The sequence below is a fragment of the Phocoena sinus genome, chromosome 15 (assembly GCF_008692025.1).
Source record: "Phocoena sinus isolate mPhoSin1 chromosome 15, mPhoSin1.pri, whole genome shotgun sequence".
NCBI classification, from domain to species: Eukaryota; Metazoa; Chordata; class Mammalia; order Artiodactyla; family Phocoenidae; genus Phocoena; species Phocoena sinus.
In genome coordinates, this window is record NC_045777.1 from 22,485,998 (window position 1) to 22,509,303 (window position 23,306).

A 23,306-nucleotide genomic window follows, 5' to 3' on the forward strand; every position below is an offset into this window, starting at 1 on the left:
TTCACCCTTTTAAAATATACAATTCAGAATATTTACAAGACTATACAACTATCACCGTTATCTAATTCCAGAACATTTTTATCACCCCCCCCCCAAAAAAAAACCTGTATCCAATAGTAATCACTCTCTATTTCCTCCTCTACCAAGACCCTGGAACTACTAATCTGTTCTTTGTCTCTATGGATCTTCCTGTTCTGGACATTTCATATAAATGGAATTATATAATATGTGGCCTTTGTGATTGGCTTCTTTTACTTATCATGTTTTCAAGATATGTATGTTGTCGCATGTGTCAACAGTTCATTACGCTGAATAATTTTTCATTGTATGGATATACTGTATATTGTTCGTTCATTCGTTTGTTAATGGACATTTGGATTATTTCCACTTGTTGGCTTTTATGAATAACGCTGCTGTGAACATTCAGGTGATATATTATTTTTATGATTAGAAGAAAACGGTATTTTCTTATAGGGGTTCAGGCAAGAGAATCAAATAATGGAAAATCCTTAGAAAACAATAATATTGAGCCTTGACTCTGGGAGAAAAAAGACAATTTATTAACTTATATATGTGTTAAATTTTTATTGTCTACTGCAGCTTTTCCAGTACTGTGCTAGGCAGAGCATCATTTCAAGGGGCTTGCAGCTAACTTCATGGCTATAACATGAGTTTTCCCTTGAAATGTCAGCTCTGAACATTCCAAGTCAGATTCAAGGGCTGCATTGGTTTTCTTAGATATAAGGTATCCAGGTAGACTTCTGTTAAGGCGTAATGGGAGCTACAATAGAACTTTCCACTTTTTTACTAAGACTGGAAGTCAGAGCTGCTTTTATAACCTCCAGAATTATGGAGAGATTTTTATTAAACCATGACTATTCCCCACTTACCCCAGTAATACAGAGAGCTGTCAAATTATTGCCAAAGGTAATTTTTATACCTTTTAAACATGTTTTGAAAATAGATGACATGGCTGTCTAATTAGTAATTATAAAAATAATTAGTGAAATGCTTTTACTTTAAAAACATGTTATATACCTGTAAAGAAACAGTGGGTTGAGGGAAGTAGGGGGAAAATGGTGGGAAAAGATGTAGGATTGGCTAGGAGAGGCTTTGCACCTAGTGGAGATGGAAAGGAGAGCAGTTTCTGCAGAAGGATAGCACTGGAAAAGAGGTTTAATCCATACTTTACTTTCTTTTTGATCAACACACTAATGCCTCAGATTAAGGCAAGTTAAGCAGAGTCATAACACTTCTACTCATCTTTATCTTCTAGTGGACTTATAAAAGATGATTCTGCCTCTACTAAATCAGAAAGCCACAGCTACTGCCTTAAACTATTTGAAGTGTGGGCATGTGGTGAAGGCAAAATTGTGAACCAAATCACTGATTTTTCCTTCTAATCAGGAGTTATTTACTAGATAAGATTGGGAGACAGAAGCTAGTTGGACTACTTTTGAAATTTAGCAGTCACCACATTCTACTTCTCACCTTCTACTTTACCCTTAATATTTTGCTTCTTTAATATAGGCAGAGGTTCAAGAAACCAGGAAGGTGAGCTCTCATAATTTTATTTTATTTTATTTTATTTTCCTTTTTTTTTTTTTTTTTGCGTTACGTGGGCCTCTCACTGCTGCGGCCTCTCCCGCTGCGGAGCGCAGGCTCCGGACGCACAGGCTCAGCGGTCATGGCTCATGGGCGCAGCCGCTCTGCGGCATGTGGGATCTTCCCGGACCGGGGCACGAACCCACGTCCCCTGCATCGGCAGGCGGACTCCCAACCACTGCGCCACCAGGGAAGCCCCATAATTTTATTTTAAGATTTAATTCATTCTCTCTCCCACTAGACTCGATTATTCCATGAGGACAGAGGCCATGTTATTAGCATAGTAACTCAATCTATTTGTTGAATGAGTGAGTAAACCTGACTTATTATTTTGGAATACATGTCAAACTGTTATAAATTTTTCTCTTTATTAGATACGCAACCATTGTCTCCAATTTCTGTCCATGAACGCTACAGTTCTCCTACCGCTGGGAGTGCTAAGAGAAGACTTTTTGGGGAAGACCCCCCAAAGGAAATGCTTATGGACAGGATCATAACAGAAGGAACAAAATTGAAAATTGCTCCTTCTTCAAGCATTACTGCTGAAAATATATCAATTTCACCTGGGCAAAGTCTTCTAACAATGGCCACAGCCATAGTAACAGGGACAACAGGACATAAAGTTACAATCCCATTGCATGGTAACATTTTGATGCATTTATTTTATATTTTTTCTGAGTTGGGTGAAAATTTAAGAAATGTCTTATTGGACTGATCACATGGTCTTATTATTCCAGTATTTTTTCTTGAACATATATACTTTTTTTTCTCTTTGGCTGCGTTTGGTCTTCGTTGCTGTGCACGGGCTTTCTCTAGTTATGGGGAGCAGGGGCTACTCTTCATTGCAGTGCGCGGGCTTCTCATTGCGGTGGCTTCTCCTGTTGCGGAACACGGGCTCTAGGCGTGCGGGCTTCAGTAGTTGCAGCACACGGGCTTCAGTAGTTGCGGCGCGAGGGCTCAGTAGTTGTGGCTCGAGCGCACATGGGCTTCAGTAGTTGTGGCACATGGGCTTAGTATTTGTGGCTTGTGGGCTCTAGAGTGCAGGCTCAGTAGTTGTGGCGCACAGGCTTAGTTGCTCCATGGCATGTGGGATCTTCCCAGACCGGGGATCGAACCTGTGTCTCCTGCATTGGCAGGCGGATTCTTAACCACTTCGCCACCAGGGAAGTCCCTGAACCCATACTTTTTTTTCTCTAAGAGCAGTTTTAGGTTCATGGCAAAATTGAGCCTTCCTTGTCATCAACATCCTGCACCAGAGAGACACATGTGTTACAATTGATGAACTTTCATGGACACATCATTATCACCCCAAGTCCGTAGTTTGCATTGGGGTTCACTCTTTGGTGTTGTACATTCTATGAATTTTGACAAATGTCTAATGACACATATCTACCGTTATACTGTTATACAGAATAGTTTCACTGCCCTAAAGATCCTCTGTGCTCCACCCTTTTGTTTTGTTTTGAACCTATAGAGGCATTCCTAGTATTATTGCACTTTGCTTTGTTGCACTTTACAGATACTTTTTTTTTTTTTTTTACAAATTGAAGGTTTCTGGCAACCCTGTGTTGTCACATGATGATTAGCATTTTTTAGCAACAAAGTATGTTTTGATTGAGTTATGTACATTGTTTTTTAGACATAATGCTATTGCACACTTAATAAACTGCAATATAGCATAAACATAATTTTTATGTGCACTAGGAATCCAAAAAATTCATGTGACTCACTTTATTATGATACTCAATTTATTGTAGTGGTCTGGAACCAAACTCGCAATATGTCTGAGGTATGCCTGCACTGTTTTTTGAGTTTTCACATTTTATAAATTTACAACCCTCTTTGTTACGACCTATTTTATTTTCTTATCTGAGTTTTACAAATAAGTGCATTGAGGAAGAATTTTGTTTATTGATTAAAAACATCTCCTTTAGAGCTCAAAAGCACAATTTTATTGTTTCAGAGCAGAAACAGAAAATAAGAGTATCATAACCTAGAATTACTATTTTTGTGGCTTTCTTCTAACATATTCCTATGCATAAATAGATAGGTAGGTAGGTAGGTAGGTAGATAGATAGATAGATAGGTAGATAGATAGATAGTAAAGGAAGGAAGGGAGGGAGAGAGGGAGGAAGGAAGCAAGGAAGGAAGAATTGACAACTTTTCTGGGACACACTTCTAAAACTAAGAACTCTTGCTTGTACATTCAGGTATTGCAAATGATGCTGGAGAGATCACACTGATACCAATTTCCATGAATACAACTCAGGAGTCCAAAGTCGAGAGTCCTGTATCACTTACGGCTCAGTCATTAATTGGTGCTTCTCCAAAACAGACCCATTTGACTAAAGCACAAGAGGTACATTCAGTTGGAATAAGCAAACCAAAGAGAACTGGGTCCTTAGCACTGTTTTATAGAAAGGTACGTGTTTTTATAGCATCTAAAAAGGTCTCCTTTAATCAATGCAAGAAAGATTGAGTAACAGAGGGCAGCTTTAGCCTTCTTTTTTTGTGTGTGGTAAAATATACATGAAATTTACAATTTTAAGCATTTTAAAGTGTACAGCTAAATGTCATTAGTACATTCCCATTGTTGTGCAGCTTCCACCATCATCCATCTCCAGACTTTTTCATCTTCCTAAACTGAAACTCTGTACCCATTAAATAGTAACTCCTCATTTCTTCCCCCCACCCCCAGCCCCTGGTAGCCATTATTCTACTTTCTGTCTCTATGAATTTGACTACTCTAGGTACCTCATATAAGTGGAATTATATAACGTTTGTCCTTTTTTGACAGGCTTATTTCACTTAGCATAATGTTTTCAAGGTTCTTCCATATTGTAGCATGGTCAGAATTTCCTTCCTTTTTAAAACTAACATTTCATGGTATGTATATACCATATTTTGTTTATCCATTCATCTATAGATGGACATTTGCGTTGTTTCTACCTTTTGGTTATTGTGAGTGAATAGTGTTGCTGTGAACATTAGTGTACAGGTATCCAAGTCTGTTTTCAATTCTATTGGGTACATACAGAAGTGGAATAGTAATTCTAAATTTAATTTTTGAGAAAATGCTATGCAGTTTCCCACAGTGGCTGCACCATTTCTATTCCTGCTAGCAACATACAAGGTTTTCCACAATATTGTGAAATACAAGTGTTTTTCTCTTTCTGACTTACTTCACTCTTTATGACAGTCTCTAGATCCATCCACCTCACTACAAATAACTCAATTTTGTTTCTTTTTATGGCTACGTAACATTCCATTGTGCATATGTGCCACATCTTCTTTATCCGTTCATCTGTCGAAGGACACTTAGGTTGCTTCCATGTCCTGGCTGTTGTAAGTAGAACTGCAATGAACATTGTGGTACATGACTCTTTTTGAATTATGGTTTTCTCAGGGTGTATGTCCAATAGTGGGATCGCTGGGTCATATGGTACTTCTATTTTTACTTTTTTAAGGAACCTCCATACTGTTCTTCATAGTGGTTGTATCAAATTACATTCCCACCAGCAGTGCAAGAGGGTTCCCTTTTCTCCACACCCTCTCCAGCATTTATTGTGTGTAGATTTTTTGATGATGGCCGTTCTGACCGGTGTGAGATGATAACCTCATTGTAGTTTTGATTTGCATGTCTCTAATGATTAGTGATTTTGAGCATCCTTTCATGTGTTTGTTGACAATCTGTATATCTTCTTTGGAGAAATGTCTGTTTAGGTCTTCTGCCCATTTTTGGATTGTGTTGTTCGGTTTTTTGATATCGAGCTGAATGAGCTGCTTGTATATTTTGGAGATTAATCCTTTGTCAGTTGCTTCATTTGCAAATATTTTCTCCCATTCTGAGGGTTGTCTTTTCATCTTGTTTATGGTTTCCTTTGCTGTGCAAAAGCATTTAAGTTTCATTAGGTCCCATTTGTTTATTTTTGTTTTTATTTCTATTTCTCTATGAGGTGGGTGAAACAGAATCTTGCTGTGATGTATGTCATGGAGTATTCTGCCTATGTTTTCCTCTAAGAATTTTATTGTGTCTGGCCTTACATTTAGGTCTTTAATCCATTTTGAGTTTAGTTTTGTGTATGGTGTTAAGGACTGTTCTAATTTCATTCTTTTACATGTAGCTGTCCAGTTTTCCCAGCACCACTTACTGAAGAGGCTGTCTTTTCTCCATTGTATATTCGTGCCTCCTTTATTAAAGATAAGGTGACCATAGGTGCGTGGGTTTATCTCTGGGCTTTCTATCCTGTTCCATTGATCTATACTTCAGTTTTTGTGCCAGTACCATATTGTCTTGATTACTGTAGCTTCATAGTATAGTCCAAAGTCAAGGAGCCTGATTCCTCCAGCTCTGTTTTTCTTTCTCAAGATTGCTTTGGCTATTCAGGGTCTTTTGTGTTTCCATGCAAATTGTGAAATATTTGTTCTAGTTCTGTGAAAAATGCCATTGGTAGTTAGATAGGGATTGCATTGAATCTGTAGACTGCTTTGGGTAGTATAGTCATTTTCACAATGTTCTTCCAGTCCAAGAACATGGTATGTCTCTCCATCTGTTTGTATCCTCTTTGATTTCTTTCATCAGTGTCTTATAGTTTTCTGCATACAGGTTTTTTGTCACCTTAGGTAGGTTTATTCCTAGGTATTTTCTTCTTTTTTTTTTTTTTTTTTTTGGTATTTTATTCTTTTGTTGCAGTGGTAAATGGGAGTGTTTCCTTAATTTCTCTTTCAGATTTTTCATCATTAGTTTATAGGAATGCAAGAGATTTCTGTGCATTAATTTTATATCCTGCTACTTTACCAAATGCATTGATTAGCTCTAGTAGTTTTTTGGTAGCATCTTTAGGATTCACTATGTATAGTATCATGTCATCTGCGAACAGTGACAGTTTTACTTCTTTTTTTCCAAGTTGGATTCCTTTTATTTCTTTTTCTTCTCTGATTGCTGTGGCTAAAACTTCCAAAACTATGTTGAATAATAGTGGTGAGAGTGGGCAACCTTGTCTTGTTCCCGATCTTAGTGGAAATGGTTTCAGTTTTTCACCATTGAGAACAATGTTGGCTGTGGGTTTGTCATATATGGCTTTATTATGTTGAGTTAAGTTCCCTCTATGCCTACTTTCTGGAGAGTTTTTATCATAAATAGCTGTTGAATTTTGTCAAAAGCTTTTTCTGCATCTATTGAGATGATCATATGGTTTTTATTCTTCAATTTGTTAATATGGTTTATCACATTGATTGATTCTGTATGTTGAAGAATCCTTGCATTCCTGGGATAAACCCCACTTGATCATGGTGTGTGTTCCTTTTAATGTGCTGTTGGATTCTGTTTGCTAGTATTTTGTTGAGGATTTTTGCATCTATGTTCATCAGTGATATTGGCCTGTAGTTTTCTTTTTTTGTGACATCTTTGTCTGGTTTTGGTATCAGGGTGATGGTGGCCTCGTAGAATGAGTCTGGGAGTGTTCCTCCCTCTGCTATATTTTGGAAGAGTTTGAGAAGGATATGTGTTAGCTCTTCTCTAAATGTTTGCTAGAATTCTCCTGTGAGTCCATTTGGTCCTTGGCTTTTGTTTGTTGGAAGATTTTTAATCACAGTTTCAATTTCAGTGCTTGTGATTGGTCTATTCATGTTTTCTATTTCTTCCTGGTTCAGTCTTGGAAGGTTATACCTTTCTAAGAATTTGTCCATTTCTTCCAGGTTGTCCATTTTTTTGACATATAGTTGATTTTAGTAATCTCTCATGATCCTTTGTATTTCTGCAGTGTCAGTTACTATTTCTCCTTTTTCATTTCTAATTCTATTGATGTGAGTCTTCTCCCTTTTTTTCCTGATGAGTCTGGCTAGTGGTTTATCATTTTTGTTTTTCTTCTCAAAGAACCATCTTTTAGTTTTAATGATCTTAGCTATTTTTTCCTTCATTTCTTTTTCATTATTTCTGATCTCATCTTTATTATTTCTTTCCTTCTGCTAACTTTGAGGTTTTTTTGTTCTTCTGTCTCTAATTGCTTTAGGTGTAAGGTTAGGTTGTTTATTTGAGGTGTTTCTTGTTTCTTGAGGTAGGATTGTATTGCTATAAATGTCCCTCTTAAGAACTGTTTTTGCTGCATCCCATAGGTTTTGGGTTGTCGTGTTTTCATTGTCATTTGTTTCTAGGTATTTTTTGATTTCTTCAGTGATCTCTTGGTTATTTAGTAGTGTGTTGTTTAGCCTTCATGTGTGTATTTTTCACACCTTTTTTCCTGTTATTGGTATCTAGTCTCATAGCATTGTGGTCAGAAAACATACTTGATATGATTTCAACTTTCTTAAATTTAGCAGGGCTTGAGTTGTGACCCAAGATATGATCTGTCCTGGAAAATGTTCTATGAGCACTTGAGAAGAAAGTGTATTCTGTTGTTTTGGGATGGGATGTCCTATAAGTATCAATTAAGTCCATCTTGTTTAATGTATCATTTAAAGCTTGTGTTTCCTTATTTATTTTCATTTTGGGTGATCTGTCCATTGGCAAAAGTGGGGTGTTAAAGTCCCCTACTATTATTGTGTTGCTGTCGATTTCCCCTTTTATGGCTGTTAGCATTTGCCTTATGTACTGAGGTGCTCCTGTGTTGGGTGCATAAATATTTACAAACGTTTTATCTTCTTGGATTGATCCCTTGATCATTATGTAGTGTCCTTCCTTTTCTCTTGTAACATTCTTTATTTTAAAGTCTACTTTATCTGGTATGAGAATTACTCCTCCAGCTTTCTTCTGATTTCCATTTGCATGGAATATCTTTTTCCATCCCCTCACTTTCAGTCTGTATGTGTCCCTAGGTCTGACGTGGGTCTCTTGTAGACAGCATATATACGGGTTATGTTTTTGTATCCATTCAGCCAGTCTATGTCTTTTGGTTGGAGCATTTAATCCATTTACATTTAAGGTATATATCAATATATGTGTTCCTGTTACCATTTTCTTAATTGTTTTGCATTTGTTATTGTAGGTGTTTTCCTTCTCTTGTGTTTCCTGCTTAGGGAAGTTCCTTTAGCATTTGTTGTAAAGCTGGTGTGGTGGTGCTGAATTCTCTTAGCTTTTGCTTGTCTGTAAAGGTTTCAATTGCTCCATCAAATCTGAATGAGATCCTCTATGGGTAGAGTAATCTTGGTTGTAGGTTTTTCTCTTTCATCACTTTAAATATGTCCTACCACTCCCTTCTGGCTTCCAGAGTTTCTGCTGAGAAATCAGCTGTTAACATTACGGGGATTCCCTTGTATGTTATTTGTTGCTTTTCCCTTGCTGCTTTTAATATTTTTTCTTTGTATTTAATTTTTGATCATTTGATTAATATGTGTTTTGGCGTGCTTCTCCTTGGATTTATCCTGTATGGGACTCTCCGTGCTTCCTGGACTTGACTGACTATTTGCTTACCCATATTAGGGAAGTTTTCAACTATAATCTCTTCAAATATTTTCTCAGTCCCTTTTTTTCTCTTCTTCTGGGACCCCTATAATTTGAATGTTGGTGCGTTTAGTGTTGTCCCAGAGGTTTCTGAGATTGTCCTTGATTTTTTTTATTCTTTTTTCTTTATTCTGCTCTGTGGTAGTTATTTCCACTATTTTATCATCCAGGTCACTTATCTGTTCTTCTGCCTCAGTTATTCTGCTATTGATTCCTTCTAGAGAATTTTTTATTTCATTTATTGTGTTGTTCATCATTGTTTGTTTGCTCTTTAGTTCTTTTAGGTCCTTGTTAAACGTTTCTTGTATTTTCTCCATTGTATTTCCAAGATTTGGGATCATCTGTACTATCATTACTCAGAATTCTTTTTGAGGTAGACTGCCTGTTTCCTCTTCATTTGTTTGGTCTGGTGGGTTTTTTACCTTGCTCCTTCATCTGCTGTGTATTTCTCTGTCTTCTCATTTTGCTTAACTTACTGTGTTTGGGGTCTCCTTTTCGCAGGCTGCAGGTTCATAGTTCTCGTTTTTGGTGTCTGCCCCCCAGTGCGTAAAGTTGGTTCAGTGGGTTGTGTAGGCTTTCTAGTGGAGGGGACTGGTGCCTGTGTTCTGGTGGATGAGGCTGGATCTTGTCTTTCTGGTGAGCTGGACTGCATGCAGTGGTGTGTTTTGGGGTGTCTGTGACCTTATTATGATTTTAGGCAGCCTCTCTGCTAATGGGTGGGGTTGTGTTCCTGTCTTGCTAATTGTTTGGCATAGGGTGTCCATCACTGTAGCTTGCTGGTCATTGAGTGGAGCTGGGTCTTCACGTTGAGATGGAGATCTCTAAGAGAGCTTTCGCCATTTGATATTATGTGGGGCTGGGAGGTGTCTGGTGGACCACTGTCCTGAACTCAGCTCTCCCACCTCAGAGGCTCAGACCGGACACCTGGCCGGAGCACCAAGGCCCTGTCAGCCACATGGCTCAGAAGAAAAGGGAGAAAAAAAGAAAGAAAGAGAAATAAAGTTATAAAAATTAAAAATATATTATAAAAAATTAGAAAGTAAAAAAAGAAAGAAGTGAGAAACCAAACCAAAAAACAAATCCACCAATGGTAATAAGTGCTAAAAATTATACTAAAAAAAAAAAAAAAAAGACAGAACCCTAGGACAAATGGCAAAAGCAAAGCTATACAGACAAAATCACACAAAGAAGTATACACATACACACTGGCAAAAGGAGAAAAAGGAAAAATGTATGTATATTAAAAAAAGGAAGAGAGCAACAACCAAATCAATAAACCTATCTACCAATGATAATAAGCTCTAAATTCTAAACTAAGATAAACATAAAACCAGAAACAAATTTGATGCTGAAAGCAAACCCCAAGTCTATAGTTGCTCCCAAAGTCCACTGCCTCAATTTTGGGATGATTCGTTGTCTATTCAGGTATTCCAGAGATGCAGGGTACATCAAGTTGATTGTGGAGATTTAATCCGTTGCTCCTGAGGCTGCTGGGAGAGATTTCATTTCCCTTTCTCTTCCTTGTTCACACAGCTCCTGGAGTTCAGCTTTGGATTTGGCCCCACTTCTGCGTTTAGGTCGCCTGAGGGCGTCTGTTTCCCTCCCAGACAGGACGGGGTTAAAGTAGCAGCTGATTAGGGGGCTCTGGCTCCCTCAGGCCAGGGGGAGGGAGGAGTACAGAATGCGGGGCAAGCCTGCGGCGGCAGAGGCCAACATAATGTTGCAACAGCCTGGGCATGACGTGTGTTCTCCCGGGGAAGTTGTCCCTGGATCACGGGACCCTGGTAATGGCGGGCTGCACAGGCTCCCGGGAGGGGAGGTGTGAGTAGTGACCTGTGCTTGCACACAGGCTTCTTGGTGGCTGCAGCAGCAGCCTTAGCATTTCATGCCCGTCTCTGGGGTCTGCGCTGATAGCCACGGCTCGCGCTCGTCTCTGGAGCTCGTTTAGGTGGTACTCTGAATCCCCTCTCCTCGCGCACCCTGAAACAATGGTCTCTTGCCTCTTAGGCAGTTCCAGACTTTTTCCCGGACTCCCTCCCAGGTAGCTGTGGCTGACTAGCTGCCTTCAGTCTGTGTTCACACAGCTAGCTCCAGTCCTCTCCCTGGGGTCTGACCTCCGAAGCCCGAGCCTCAGCTCCCAGCCCCCACCCGCCCCGGCGGGTGAGCAGACAAGCCTCTCAGGTTGGTGAGTGCTGGTCGGCACCGATCCTCTATGTGGGAATCTCTCCGCTTTGCTCTCTGCACCCCTGTTGCTGCGCTCTCCTCTGTGGCTCCAAAGCTTCCTACCCGCCATCTCCGCCAGTGAAGGGGCTTCCCATCGTGTGGAAACTTTTCCTCCTTCACAGCTCCCTCCCGGAGGTGCAGGTCCCATCCCTATTCTTTTGTCTCTGTTTTTTCTTTTTTATTTTGCCCTACCCAGGTACGTGGGGAGTTTCTTGCCTTTTGGGAAGTCTGAAGTCTTCTGCCAGCGTTCAGTAGGTGTTCTGTAGGAGCTGTTGCTCATGTAGATGTATTTTTGATGTATTTGTGGGGAGGAAGGTGATCTCCACGTCTTACTCCTCCACCATTTTGAAGCTATCTCCTTACTGTAGTTTTGATTTGCGTTTCCCTGATGATTAGTGATATTGAGCATCTTTTCATGGGCTTATTGGCAATCCTTTTACCTTCCTCAGAGAAATGTCTATTCAAGTCCTTTGCCCATTTTTTGAGTTTTTTATTGGTGAGTTGTAAAAGTCCTTTATATTGTCGGGATGTTAATTCCTTATCAGATACATGATTTGCAAATATCTTCTCCCATTCCATGGGTTGCCTTTTCACTATGTTATATATTAGTGTCTTTTGACGCACAGAAGTTTTTAATTTGATGAAGTCTAATTTATCTATGTTTTGTTTTGTTGTCTTGTTCTTTTTGGTGTCATATCCGAGAAATCATTGCACATGCCAGTGTCATGAAGCTTTTCCCCTATGTTTTCTTGTAGGATTTTTATAGTTTTAGAAATTACATTTAGGTCTTTGATCCATTTTGAGTTAATTTTTATATATGGTATAAGGTAAGGACCCAGTTTCATTCTTTTGCATGTGGATATACAGTTTTCTCAGTAAGTCTTGTTGACAGGACTGCCTTTCTCCATTGAATGGTCTTGACACCCTTGTCAAGTTACTCATCACTGTATATGTGAGGCTTTATTTCTGGCCTCTGTATTCTATTCATTGGTCTCTTCTTGCCAGTACCACAGTTTTAATTAGTGTAACTTTGTAGTAAGGTTTGAAGTCAGAAAATGTGAGACCTCCAACTTTGTTCTTCTTTTTCAAGATTATTTTGACTGTTCAGTCCCTTGACATTCCATATGAGTTTTAGGATGGATTTTTTTCTATTTCTGCAAAAAAAAAAAAATCTTTAGGATTTTAATATGGATTATATTGAATCTGTAGATTGCTTTGAGTAGTGTTGACATCTTAACAATATTAAGTCTTCCAGTCCATGAACATAGTATGTCTTTCCATTTATTCATGTTTTCTTTAATTTCTTTGAGCAATGCTTTGCAGTTTTCAGTGTACAAATTTTTGCCTCCTTGGTTAAGTTTATTCCCAAGTATTTTATTCTTTTTCATGCTATTGTAAATGGAATCATCTTCTTAATTTCATTTTTGGATTGTGCATTGTTTATGGTATAGGAATAAAAGTGATTTTTGTGTGTTGATTTTGTATCCTGCAACTTTGCTGTATTCATTTATTAGTTCTAACATTTTTTATGGACTCCAGGGTGCTTGGGTTTCCTGCACATAAAGTCATGTCATCTGCAGAGATGGTTTTACTTCTTTTCTAATTTGAATGCCTTTTATTTCTTTTTCTTGCCTAATTGCTCTGGCTAGAACTTCTAGTATGGTGTTGAATAGAAGTACTGAAATTGGGCATCTTTGTCTTGTTCCTGATCTTAGAGGAAAAGCTTTCACTGTTTTACTTTGAGTATGATCTTAGCTATGGATTTTTCATATATGGTATTTATTATGTTGAAGTAGTTTCCGTCTATTCCTAGTTTGTAACAAAAGGGTATTGAATTTTGTCAGTTGCTTTTTTTCTGCATCAAATTTTGAGATGATTATATCATTTTTCCCTTCATTCTGCTAATGTAGTGTATTACACTGATAGATTTTCATATGTTAAACTATCCTTTCATTCCATGAATAACTCCTACTTGGTCATGGTGTATAACCCTTTTAGTGTATGATGTTCCATTCAGTTGCTAGGGTTTTGTGGAGGATTTTCACATCAATATCATAGATATTGGTCTGTAGTTTTCTTAGAGTGTCTTGTTTAGCTTTAGTATCGGGTGATGTACCTTTAGCCTTTTTTAAAAACATATTTGACATTCTAAAAGAACATTATGATCTTGATGAGCTAATGTTTGGACTCAGGCTCATAGAGTTTTAATTCCATTTCCTGCCGGCTTGTTTTACATAACTTTGATTAAGCAGTTGGCCATCCTGTGGAATTTACAGGAACTCCATTGTGTTATATTGCTTTAGATTGGAGTTTATTGTGGGACAGGTACATTGGATCTTATGGATAAGTTTACATTACTGAAGATTCATTTTTAAGATTGGTGAGATACTGCTGGGAGTCTACATAATTTTTATCATAAATCTAGTTTTTTACCTTTTACGAATTGACCAGTTCTCATTATAATGCCTAGATTATTTTAGTATTAATGCAAAGATTTAACATAGAAATAATTTCAGCTTATCCTGCCTAGCTTTTATAAGCACCATAAAGCTTCTGATAACATAGCCATGTTAGTCAGATATTTGTGACCAAACATGCCGCTTCTCTAAAATAAATTCCAGAATTGGAAGATACCTCTCCAGTCTACCCTATAACTAGTGGCTATCTAGCCCACTCTGAAAAATTGTAAATGAAAAAAAAGGCACTGTTTTTTGTTTCTTTTTAGCATTATGATTAGGGTTTAAGGCTTAAAATTTTTAAGAAATTCATGTTTGTTTTTTCACATTATCTCTTCATGCAAATTTGTTTATTTCCTCTATCTAGTCTTTCTTAGAATAATTCTTGAGACACTTGCCCTTTTTTCCACCTCCCACTGCTTTCTCTACTCTGTCCCACCATCTCCACTCCTGCCTACATCTTGTGCCTAAGGCCTGTTTTAAAAACAGAGCTCCAACTGTAGTATTTTCCCCATTCGTTCCCTATTTTTAATTTTCAAAATGACAAATTGCTGCCTTTGATAATGAATCTAAGATTGACAAAAATAAGGCTTTATTTACGAATTTTTAGTTCTGAATTTATTTCAGAATCTAGCTTGTCCTTTTCCTTTTAATTATAGCCTACTTAGAAGCTAGAAAAATTTTACCCTAAAAGGGAATTGAAACGTCCATATCTATAATGAGTTCAAAATAACCATTTCTTGAGTAAATTGCAGATGTTATCCATGCTGAACTCAGTGTGATGCTGTATCCTATGCCTGAGTAGAATTTACTGTGAATTTTTTGTTAGAAGCCTTCCAGAGTATGTGTACCATTAAGGCATTGGGTTAGCTTTGTAAAAGATACTTAACAAGTATTACTTTTTAAAAAAAAATTATTTATTTTTGCCTGTGTTGGGCCCTCATTGTTGCACACGGGCTTTTCTCCAGTTGCAGCGAGTGGGGGCCTCTCATTGCGGTGGCCTGTCCTGCTGCAGAGCATGAGCTCAACAGTTGTGGCTCGTGGGCTCCAGAGCACAGGCTCAGCAGTTGGACACATGGGCTTTGCTGCTCCGCAGCACGCACGATCCTACCGGACCAGGGCCCAAACCCGTGTCTCCTGCATTGGCAGGCAGACTCCCAACCACTGCGCCACCAGGGAAGCCCCACAAATGTTACTTAATGACATATTTCTTAATCCTTCTACCTAGGACTGTATCTGTTATCTTCTATCACGAATGTAAAGTTCCAGCATCTTTCCCACTCCTCTGACCCCAGTGGTTCCTATTTATCTCTTAGCCAACAAGACCAGAAACAAAGGGTTGGATGCAGAAAATGAGTTTGTTATAAAATGAATCACTGGTGGCTTTGGAGTCAACCCTTATCTCTCTTTCTATCAGATTAGTGTATTGGATGGCTAAAGTTCATTTTTCAGCTTTAATTTGTGGATTTTTTTTCCCTCTCAAAAGACACTTTGCTATAAAGAATGCCTTACTCTTTTTCATTTTTTTTACCCTGAACATTTAGATTTAAAGACTTAGTTCAAACAGAATAGTCTAGTTTAGGAATATCACAGTAGGATTACCAGCTCTTAAGATAATAAAACATAATGCTTTTTGGATGATCAGAAATCATTTTAGAGTCTTTCAGGACCTTTGGGGCATTTGCATTAGTATCAGTTCATATAAAGACTATATATGAAAGGTTGAAGGTATTGAACTGAATTTACTCTGACATACTTAAAAACAACAACTTGACTGAGAAGGACAATACTATATGATATTTATATGTGGAATCTAAAAATCAAAAACAAGCTCATAAATACAGAGAACAGGTTAGTGGTTGCCGGGGGCGAGGGGGTGGGTGAAATGGATGAAGGGAGTCAAAAGGTACAGACTTCAAGTTATAAAATAAATAAATCATGGGAATATAATGTATAGCGTGGTGACTATAGTTAGTAATGTTTATTCCATATTACAGTTGCTAAGAGACTAGATCTTAAAAGTTCTCATCACAAGAAAAAAAAGTTGTGTTAACTGTGTGGATATTAACTAGACTTATTGTGGTGATCTTTTCACAACATATACAAACGTTGAATCATGTTGTACACCTGAAACTAATGTTGTATGTCCGTTATACCTCAATAAACAACAACAACAACAAAATCTGGTATCTCGTTTGCTTAACCTTCCTTTCATGTGCTCATAAAAACAATGTAGACTATTGGGGAAATTTTTAAATGATTTTGCTTTCTGACTTATTTTGGAGTCAAACATTTTAGTGTATTATGTGACATTTTAGGCTTCATTTTACCTGAACCAAAAAAAGAGAGAGACTTCTGAATACTTGAAAAATTATGTATTCATAATGATCATGATGCTGGTAAATCAAACCATTTAATTTTAGTATTTCTCAATTTACATAGTTGACAGCATAGAATAATAGCATATAACATCTTTACCAAAAAAATGTTTAAGGTAGTTTTCCAAAGAAAATTTTGTTTTAATATATTTTCTTTTGCCATAGCAGTGAGCCAGTACTATAAAATAAAAATTTTATGTAATTTAATGCATCAGCAGCCTTAGGTGTTTATTAATCTTGGCCTAAAAGCCCATGTTCATGGTAAGACATAAATTTGAGAAATTATTTACTTGATTTTTTGCATCAGTGTGCTATCTTTCATCTTAGGTCTATCATTTGGCAAGTGTACGCTTACGTGATTTATGTTTAAAACTGGATGTTTCAAATGAGTTAAGAAGGAAGATATGGACATGTTTTGAATTCACTTTAGTTCACTGCCCTGATCTGATGAAAGACAGACATTTGGATCAGCTCCTCCTTTGTGCCTTTTACATCATGGCAAAGGTAACGTATAAGCTGGGGGAAGCTCTTTGCCGTAGTTACCTGTATTTGAGACCTGAGGTGAAAATCTGTTGCACTTGATTGTTAGTTTGCCTTAAGTGCTACAAGCCAACAGTGGTAAATTCTAGCTACTGTATCTATTTCTATGGACTCTTCATTACTTTCTTTTTTTTTATTTTATAAATTTATTTATTTTATTTATTTATTATTTTTGGCTGTGTTGGGTCTTCGTTGCTGTGTGCGGGCTTTCTGTAGTTGCAGAGAGTGGGGGCTACTCTTCCTTGTGGTGCGTGGGCTTCTCATTGCGGTGGCTTCTCTTGTTGCAGAGCATAGGCTCTAGGCGTGCAGGCTTCAGTAGTTGTGGGCTCAGTAGTTGTGGCTCACGGGCTTGATTGCTCCATGGTATGTGGGATATTCCCGGACCAGGGATCAAACCCGTGTTCCCTGCATTGGGAGAGGCAGATTCTTAACCACTGTGCCACCAGGGAAGTCCTTCATTTACTTTCATAGTAATCAGCCTTCTTGCTTCATAGGAATACACTGGTTGTAAAAAAAAAATTGGAAAAGATCTCAGAGACCATTTTTGGTAAAATGGTTCTCCACACTATTAATGGAGAACCATTTCCACCATCACCCCGTGACACCTCTAATCTTGTACTTTAAAGTAAAATGATCGTTACATTTTAGGCGAGTAACTGAGGCCCAGAGGTGAAAGTAACTTGGCTAAAGTTACACAATAAGTGACAATCTATGTTCTCCTGATTCAGAATCTGGTATAAAATAGCTTCTATACTTTATTGCTTTCCAGTGATTTATTCTGTTGCCTCAGAAGAGCATTTTACTTTCTAGTTGCTATGTTTTAAGTCATAAAATGGCATATCTTACTTGTTTTTAAAAATTCTAATAGGTCTGAAACAATCATCTGTAACTTTGGTCTTGATCATATTGGCCACACTACCAGTCCTAGCAGATGTAGATGTTACAACCTAATTTTTCAGCTTTTTGAGGCAGAGGACATGTTTTCAAACTCCTTTGTGACTTCCTTCTCACATTACCTCTTTAAAATCTCTATACAAGATAGGTATTAATAAATGTTATTAACTAATCTTTTTTTAAGCTGTTACTATTTTTATTATTTCTCTTAAGGATACCAGAACCCTAAAAAGCAGCATTGGGTTTATAACTTACAGAGAGTTACAAATATTTCCTTCTGTGGTTACAGTTTTTATACATTTATTCCACAACAACTAGATAACATACAGCACGAAAAAGACCACGTAGTTACTCCCCTTTTATAGTCACATTCTACATTGGCATACATACTAATAATCCTTTATATTGGTATCACTCTTTCCTCTTTTAAAACCACACCAATTTGCATACCTCATTTATTTTACCATTCCAAGAATCTCTAGGGTTATTAGGACTCTGCGCTTTCACTGCCGAGGGCGCAGGTTCAATCCCTGCTCAGGGAACCAAGATCCCACAAGACACATGGCATGGCCAAAGAAAAAGAGTCCGCAAAGTCAAAACAGTAACAATAACAGCAACAACAAAACCAAAAGTTGTCCCAGAGCTAATAATATCACTGGGGTTCCCAGCAGAAGCAAACTACTTTGAGCCTGAAGCCATTCAGTATTCACACAAATTAAATCCTTATTAAAACAGAACTAAAAAATCCAAAATTATAAAACAATCAAGGAAATAAGCCAATGTGAGTATGTCAACAGATAAAATTTAGAGCAGGTTAGATATTCAAAAATTTCAGGTAATGGAATTATTGATCTCAAATTATGCAATTATATGTTTTAAATGATTCAGTGTATAAAGGAAAATTCTTTTTATGAACAAAGGCCAAGTCACTTTAAAAAGGACCTGAAAGATGTCAAAAAGAACTGAGTGAAACTTGTAATGGAAACCAAATTCCAAGCCAAAAGACTCAATGGATTAGAATGTAGAGCTGAGGAAACGAAAAAACAGCATATCACAGAGATGGAAAATACAAAAAATCAAGAGACGTAGAGTTACGAAACATTTTTTCTTGTTCCCTTCCTCTTTTGTTCTGTTGTGATTTGATGACTAACTTTAGTGTTGTGTTTCAATTCCTTTTTCTTTTTTGTATGTGTATCGTAGATTTTCGATTTGCGGTTACCATGGGGATTTGATATAGCAATCTATATATAAGCAAGATTGTTTTAAGTTGCTGGCCTCTTAATTTCAAATGCATTTCCAATATCCTGCATTTGTGTTCTCCCCTTCTTGTAATTGCTGGTTTTGATATCATATTAGCATATGGATGATTTCCTACCTTTACTGTATGTTTGCCTTTACTGGTGAGCTTTTCCATTCGTAAGTTTCTTGTTTCTAGTTGTAGCCTTTTCTTTTCTGCTTAGAGAAGTTCCTTCAGCATTTGTTGCAAAGCTGGTCTGGTGGTGCTGAATTCTCTTAGCTTTTGCTTATCTGTAAACCTTTTGATTTCTCCATCAAATCTGAATGAGAGCCTTGCCTGTTAGAGTATTCTTGGTTGTAGTTTCTTCCCTTTCATCACTTTAAATACATCATGCCACTCCCTTCTGGCCTGCAGAGTTTCTGCTGAGAAGTCAGCTGATAACCTTATGCAAGTTCCCTTGTATGTTATTCGTCGTATTTCTCTTGTTGCTTTTAGTATTTTTTCTTTAATTTTTGTCAGTTTGATTACTCTGTGTCTCGGTGTGTTCTTCCTTGTGTTTATCCTGCGTAGGACTCTCTGCCCTTCCTGGACTTGGGTGACTGTTTCCTTTCCCATGTTAGGGAGGTTTTCAGCTGTTATCTCTTCAAAGATTTTCTTAGGTCCTTTCTGTCTCTCTCTTTCCTTCTGGGACCCCTATAATGTGAATGTTGATGCATTTAATGTTTTCCCAGAGGTCTCTTTGACTGTCTTCATTTCTTTTCATTCTTTTTTCTTTATTCTGTTCCACGGCAGTGATTTATACCATTCTGTCTTCCAGGTCACTTATCCAATCTTCCACCTCAGTTATTCTGCTATTGATTCCTTCTAGTGTATTCTTCATTTCAGATATTGTATTGTTCATCTCTGTTTCTTTGTTCTTTAATTCTTCTAGGTCTTTGTTAAACATTTCTTGCATCTTCTCTATCCTTGCCTCTGTTCTTTTTCTGAGATCGTGGATCATCTTCACTATCATTTTTCTGAGTTCTTTTTCCAAAAGGTTGCCGTCTCCACTTCACTTATAGCTGTTCTTCTGGGGTTTTATCTTGTTCCTTTATCTGGGACATATTCCTCTGCTGTTTCACTTTGTCTGACTTCTTGTGATTGCGGTTTCCATTCTGCAGGCTGCAGGATTGTAGTTCTTCTTGCTTCTGCTGTCTGCCGTCTTAACTAATCATTTGTGTTTTTTTGAAAACTACCATAGCTCAGGCTTTGCCATTTCTGTGGAGAACATCAATATGGAGAACAGGTTTAGTGCTAATGGACAGTGAAGGAGAAGAAAAGAGTAATTTAAGTGAACTCTGTGATAATAAATAGACTAGAAGGGATTCCTTTATGGATCACTAATTTATTTTCTTTCTTTTGGCCACCACTGTGACTTTTCTAAGTGTTAAAACCCTACAGTCTGTTCTGAACTATTAAAAGCCTAATCCTGTAATAACCTCTGTCTTATTGTGAATCACAAGACATTTTCTATCCTTTAGTATGTGGTTAATTTTAAATAAGTACTTAAAAACTAATACAACTGGAGACTGCAAGGGATTCAGCAGATCTGAGTTTTCTTATATCATTCTTTTTTATAAAGAAATGCATTTTTGGTAGTTATACCATAGCAATCTTAGTGCTTTTGATTAATGAAACTATTAGCTGAGTCCCCACAGGCCACAAAGCCTGAACTTTTTTTTTTTAATTTTATTTTACTTTTTATTTATTTGTGGCTGCAGTGGGTCTTCGTTGCTGCATGTGGGCTTTCTCTAGTTGCGGTGAGCAGGGGCTACTCTTCGCTGCGGTGCTCGGGCTTCTCACTGCAGTGGCTTCTCTTGTTGCGGAGCATGGGCTCTAGGCACATGGGCTTCAGTAGTTGTGGCACATGGGCTCAGTAGTTGTGGCTCACAGGCTCTAGAGCGTAGGCTCAGTAGTTGTGGTGCATGGGCTTAGTTGCTCTGCGGCATGTGGGATCTTCCCGGTCCAGGGCTCGAACCCGTGTCCCCTGCATTGGCAGGCAGATTCTTAACCACTGCGCCACCAGGGATGTCCCCAAACCTGAACTTTTAAGGTAGTAAAAGTCATAAATGGTAGTGGATTTTAGTTATTGAGTGGCCTGGGGTTAATGGCTTTCTGCAAGACTGCTCTCAATGCTAATCTGTAATTGAAGTTTTTGTTCAGAGCCATTTTTCTTTTAAAAGCAGTTGATAAATGCAGTTCTTATTTTCCTTAGGTAACAAAAGAAGAAAGAACTTTTCAAGAAATAATGAAAAGTTATAGGAATCAGCCTCAAGCTAATAGTCATGTGAGTTACATTATTTTTCCTCCTGTCCCAAAATAGATTTGTACTATTTCTCTGCTGACAAGTCATGTAAAAGGTAAACTTCTTTTCTAGTTTTACTATAGATTTTTTGGTTTAATGGACACCATTAAACTCGAGACAGTTTTAATTAAAAAACAGTTTCAGTGGAAGCCAAAAATCTTGCTGTTTCTGACTAATCTATATTATTTCTTTATTTATTTATTATTTATTTATGGCTGCATTAGGTCATCATTGCTACACACGGGCTTTCTCTAGTTGCGGCAAGTGGGGGCTACTCTTCGTTGCGGTGTGCAGCCTTCTCATTGCAGTGGCTTCTCTTGTTGCGGAGCACAGGCTCTAGGCACACGGGCTTCAGTAGTTGGCTCACAGGCTCTAGCGCACAGGCTTAGTAGTTGTGGCGCACGGGCTTAGGTGCTCCACGGCATGTGGGATCTTCCCGGACCAAGGATCGAACCCGTTTCCCCTGCATTGGCAGGCGGATTCTTAACCACTGCACCACCAAGGAAGTCCCTATATATTATATATGCATATACTTCTCACACGTTCTCTTATTCCATTTGTTCATTTATTTGAGTAGGGACATTTTTCACTAATGAAAAATATTTATAATAATAATATTCTTTAATCGTATAAGAGTTGGTTCTCTGATGATGTTTAAATCCAGTGAAATTTGAGGATATATTAACTTAAGTCTAGCTTCTTTTTCCATCTGATAAGAATCTTAATATTTGCATCTTTGAATAGATATCAGGCATTTCTGATATAATAGCCCTGGTGAGAATTCTGTACAGCCTTTCAGTCATGGAAATATAAAATGTTAGCGTGACCTGGCACATAGTAAGCATTTAATAACTGTTAGCTCTATATTATTGTTATTATTGTAGCTGAAGAACACAGGATTAGGTTACCTTAAGGCCTTGGTCATTCAAGAACCTGATTGCTCTGCTCTAAAGGAGCATAATGGCCTCATCTCTGGCCCAGTGATCTGCCACCTTAGACAGAAAGAGAGATGTGGTAGCTCAGATATCCCTGGCCCCAGTACCAGTAGCCATACCCCCTTCTATCAGAGCCCCACAGATAGTTTCACTTCTTAACTTAAGCCCCAAATACACTGTTAGCAATATAGAGATATTAGAAGAGCCAAGTATAGGCATTTCTTACATCCTGTGACAGGGTGGAAGAGGCCTGGTTTCCAGGCCTCTTCAGAAAAATCCCTTAGGAACAGAGCTTAGAGAGGTTCAGAGTATCCCTTAAGATCATTAAGTTAATGTGGGTCAAAAATGGTTTAAGCCACAGCTTCCTAAATATTCTCTCAATACCGATATCCATAGGATGAGGGGGAATGGATCATTCCTTTCAGCTACCTTGGAGGTTAAAAACAGTTTAGGGGCAGGGAGGGGAACAGATTTTCATGTGGCCATGTGAAAGGAGATGGGCGTGGGATGGGAGCAGGAAAACAAGCCCCAGTGAGATCAAATGAGTCTCATATAAGAAATTAAAAAGAAGAAGGAATAGGTTCATATCTTTTAAGCTGCTTTTATTTGGCAAAATCTGCTCATCAGTGTTTAGTTGCTCCTTACTTAATTCTTCTATTTTGTAACCTTCTGCAGTGGTTATATTTCAGGTGGTAAGCTCTGCTTCAGTATCCCCTCTTCTAAGATGTTTGCCGTAATCTGCATTTACCAAGGGCTACTAACATCTTGCCCTTGATTATCACCCATACAGACAAATACTTTTTAATTGACTTGATATCTTGTCCTTATTTTGGTTTTGCTTAACCTGTGCCTCTTTGTGACTCAGCAGTCCTTTTTGTCCCCTCTGATCTATATAGGTTTACAGAAGTGTACTGTTGAAAAGTATTCCAAGAGAAGTTGTGACATACAATAAAAACCTAAATGGTGATTTTGAAATGACAGATTGTGGTAAGTTGCCCAATTTAAGATTCTATACGTAGTACACTATTGGTTACATTGTACATAATACAGTGGATGTCCTGGAGTTAATTGTGTAGGTGGGGTGGATAATGCATGTGTTGGAAAGAAGCAAATGACTTTGAGATAAGTATGGGTCAGGTACCTCCCTCCACAGAAGTTGTGTATTGAAACCATTAATTTATCCCATGTTAACTGTGTTTTAGAAGTTTTCTAGTATACTTATACACATTAATAAAAACTCATAAAAGACAATAAAA

General features: G+C 37.9%; 1 protein-coding gene across 2 annotated transcripts in view; it reads left to right on the top strand.

Annotated features, from left to right (window-relative positions):
• RBL1 (RB transcriptional corepressor like 1) overlaps window positions 1–23,306 on the top strand; it is a 75,614-nt gene that overhangs the window by 37,379 nt on the left and 14,929 nt on the right. The window contains exons 15-19 of one of the 2 annotated variants that reach the window (XM_032606750.1): window positions 1,980–2,246; window positions 3,816–4,027; window positions 16,428–16,604; window positions 21,026–21,097; window positions 22,947–23,037. In XM_032606750.1, the coding sequence (XP_032462641.1) occupies window positions 1,980–2,246; window positions 3,816–4,027; window positions 16,428–16,604; window positions 21,026–21,097; window positions 22,947–23,037 (819 nt within the window). The remainder of the gene's footprint in view (window positions 1–1,979; window positions 2,247–3,815; window positions 4,028–16,427; window positions 16,605–21,025; window positions 21,098–22,946; window positions 23,038–23,306) is intronic. The other variant, XM_032606751.1, reaches the window with a different exon arrangement.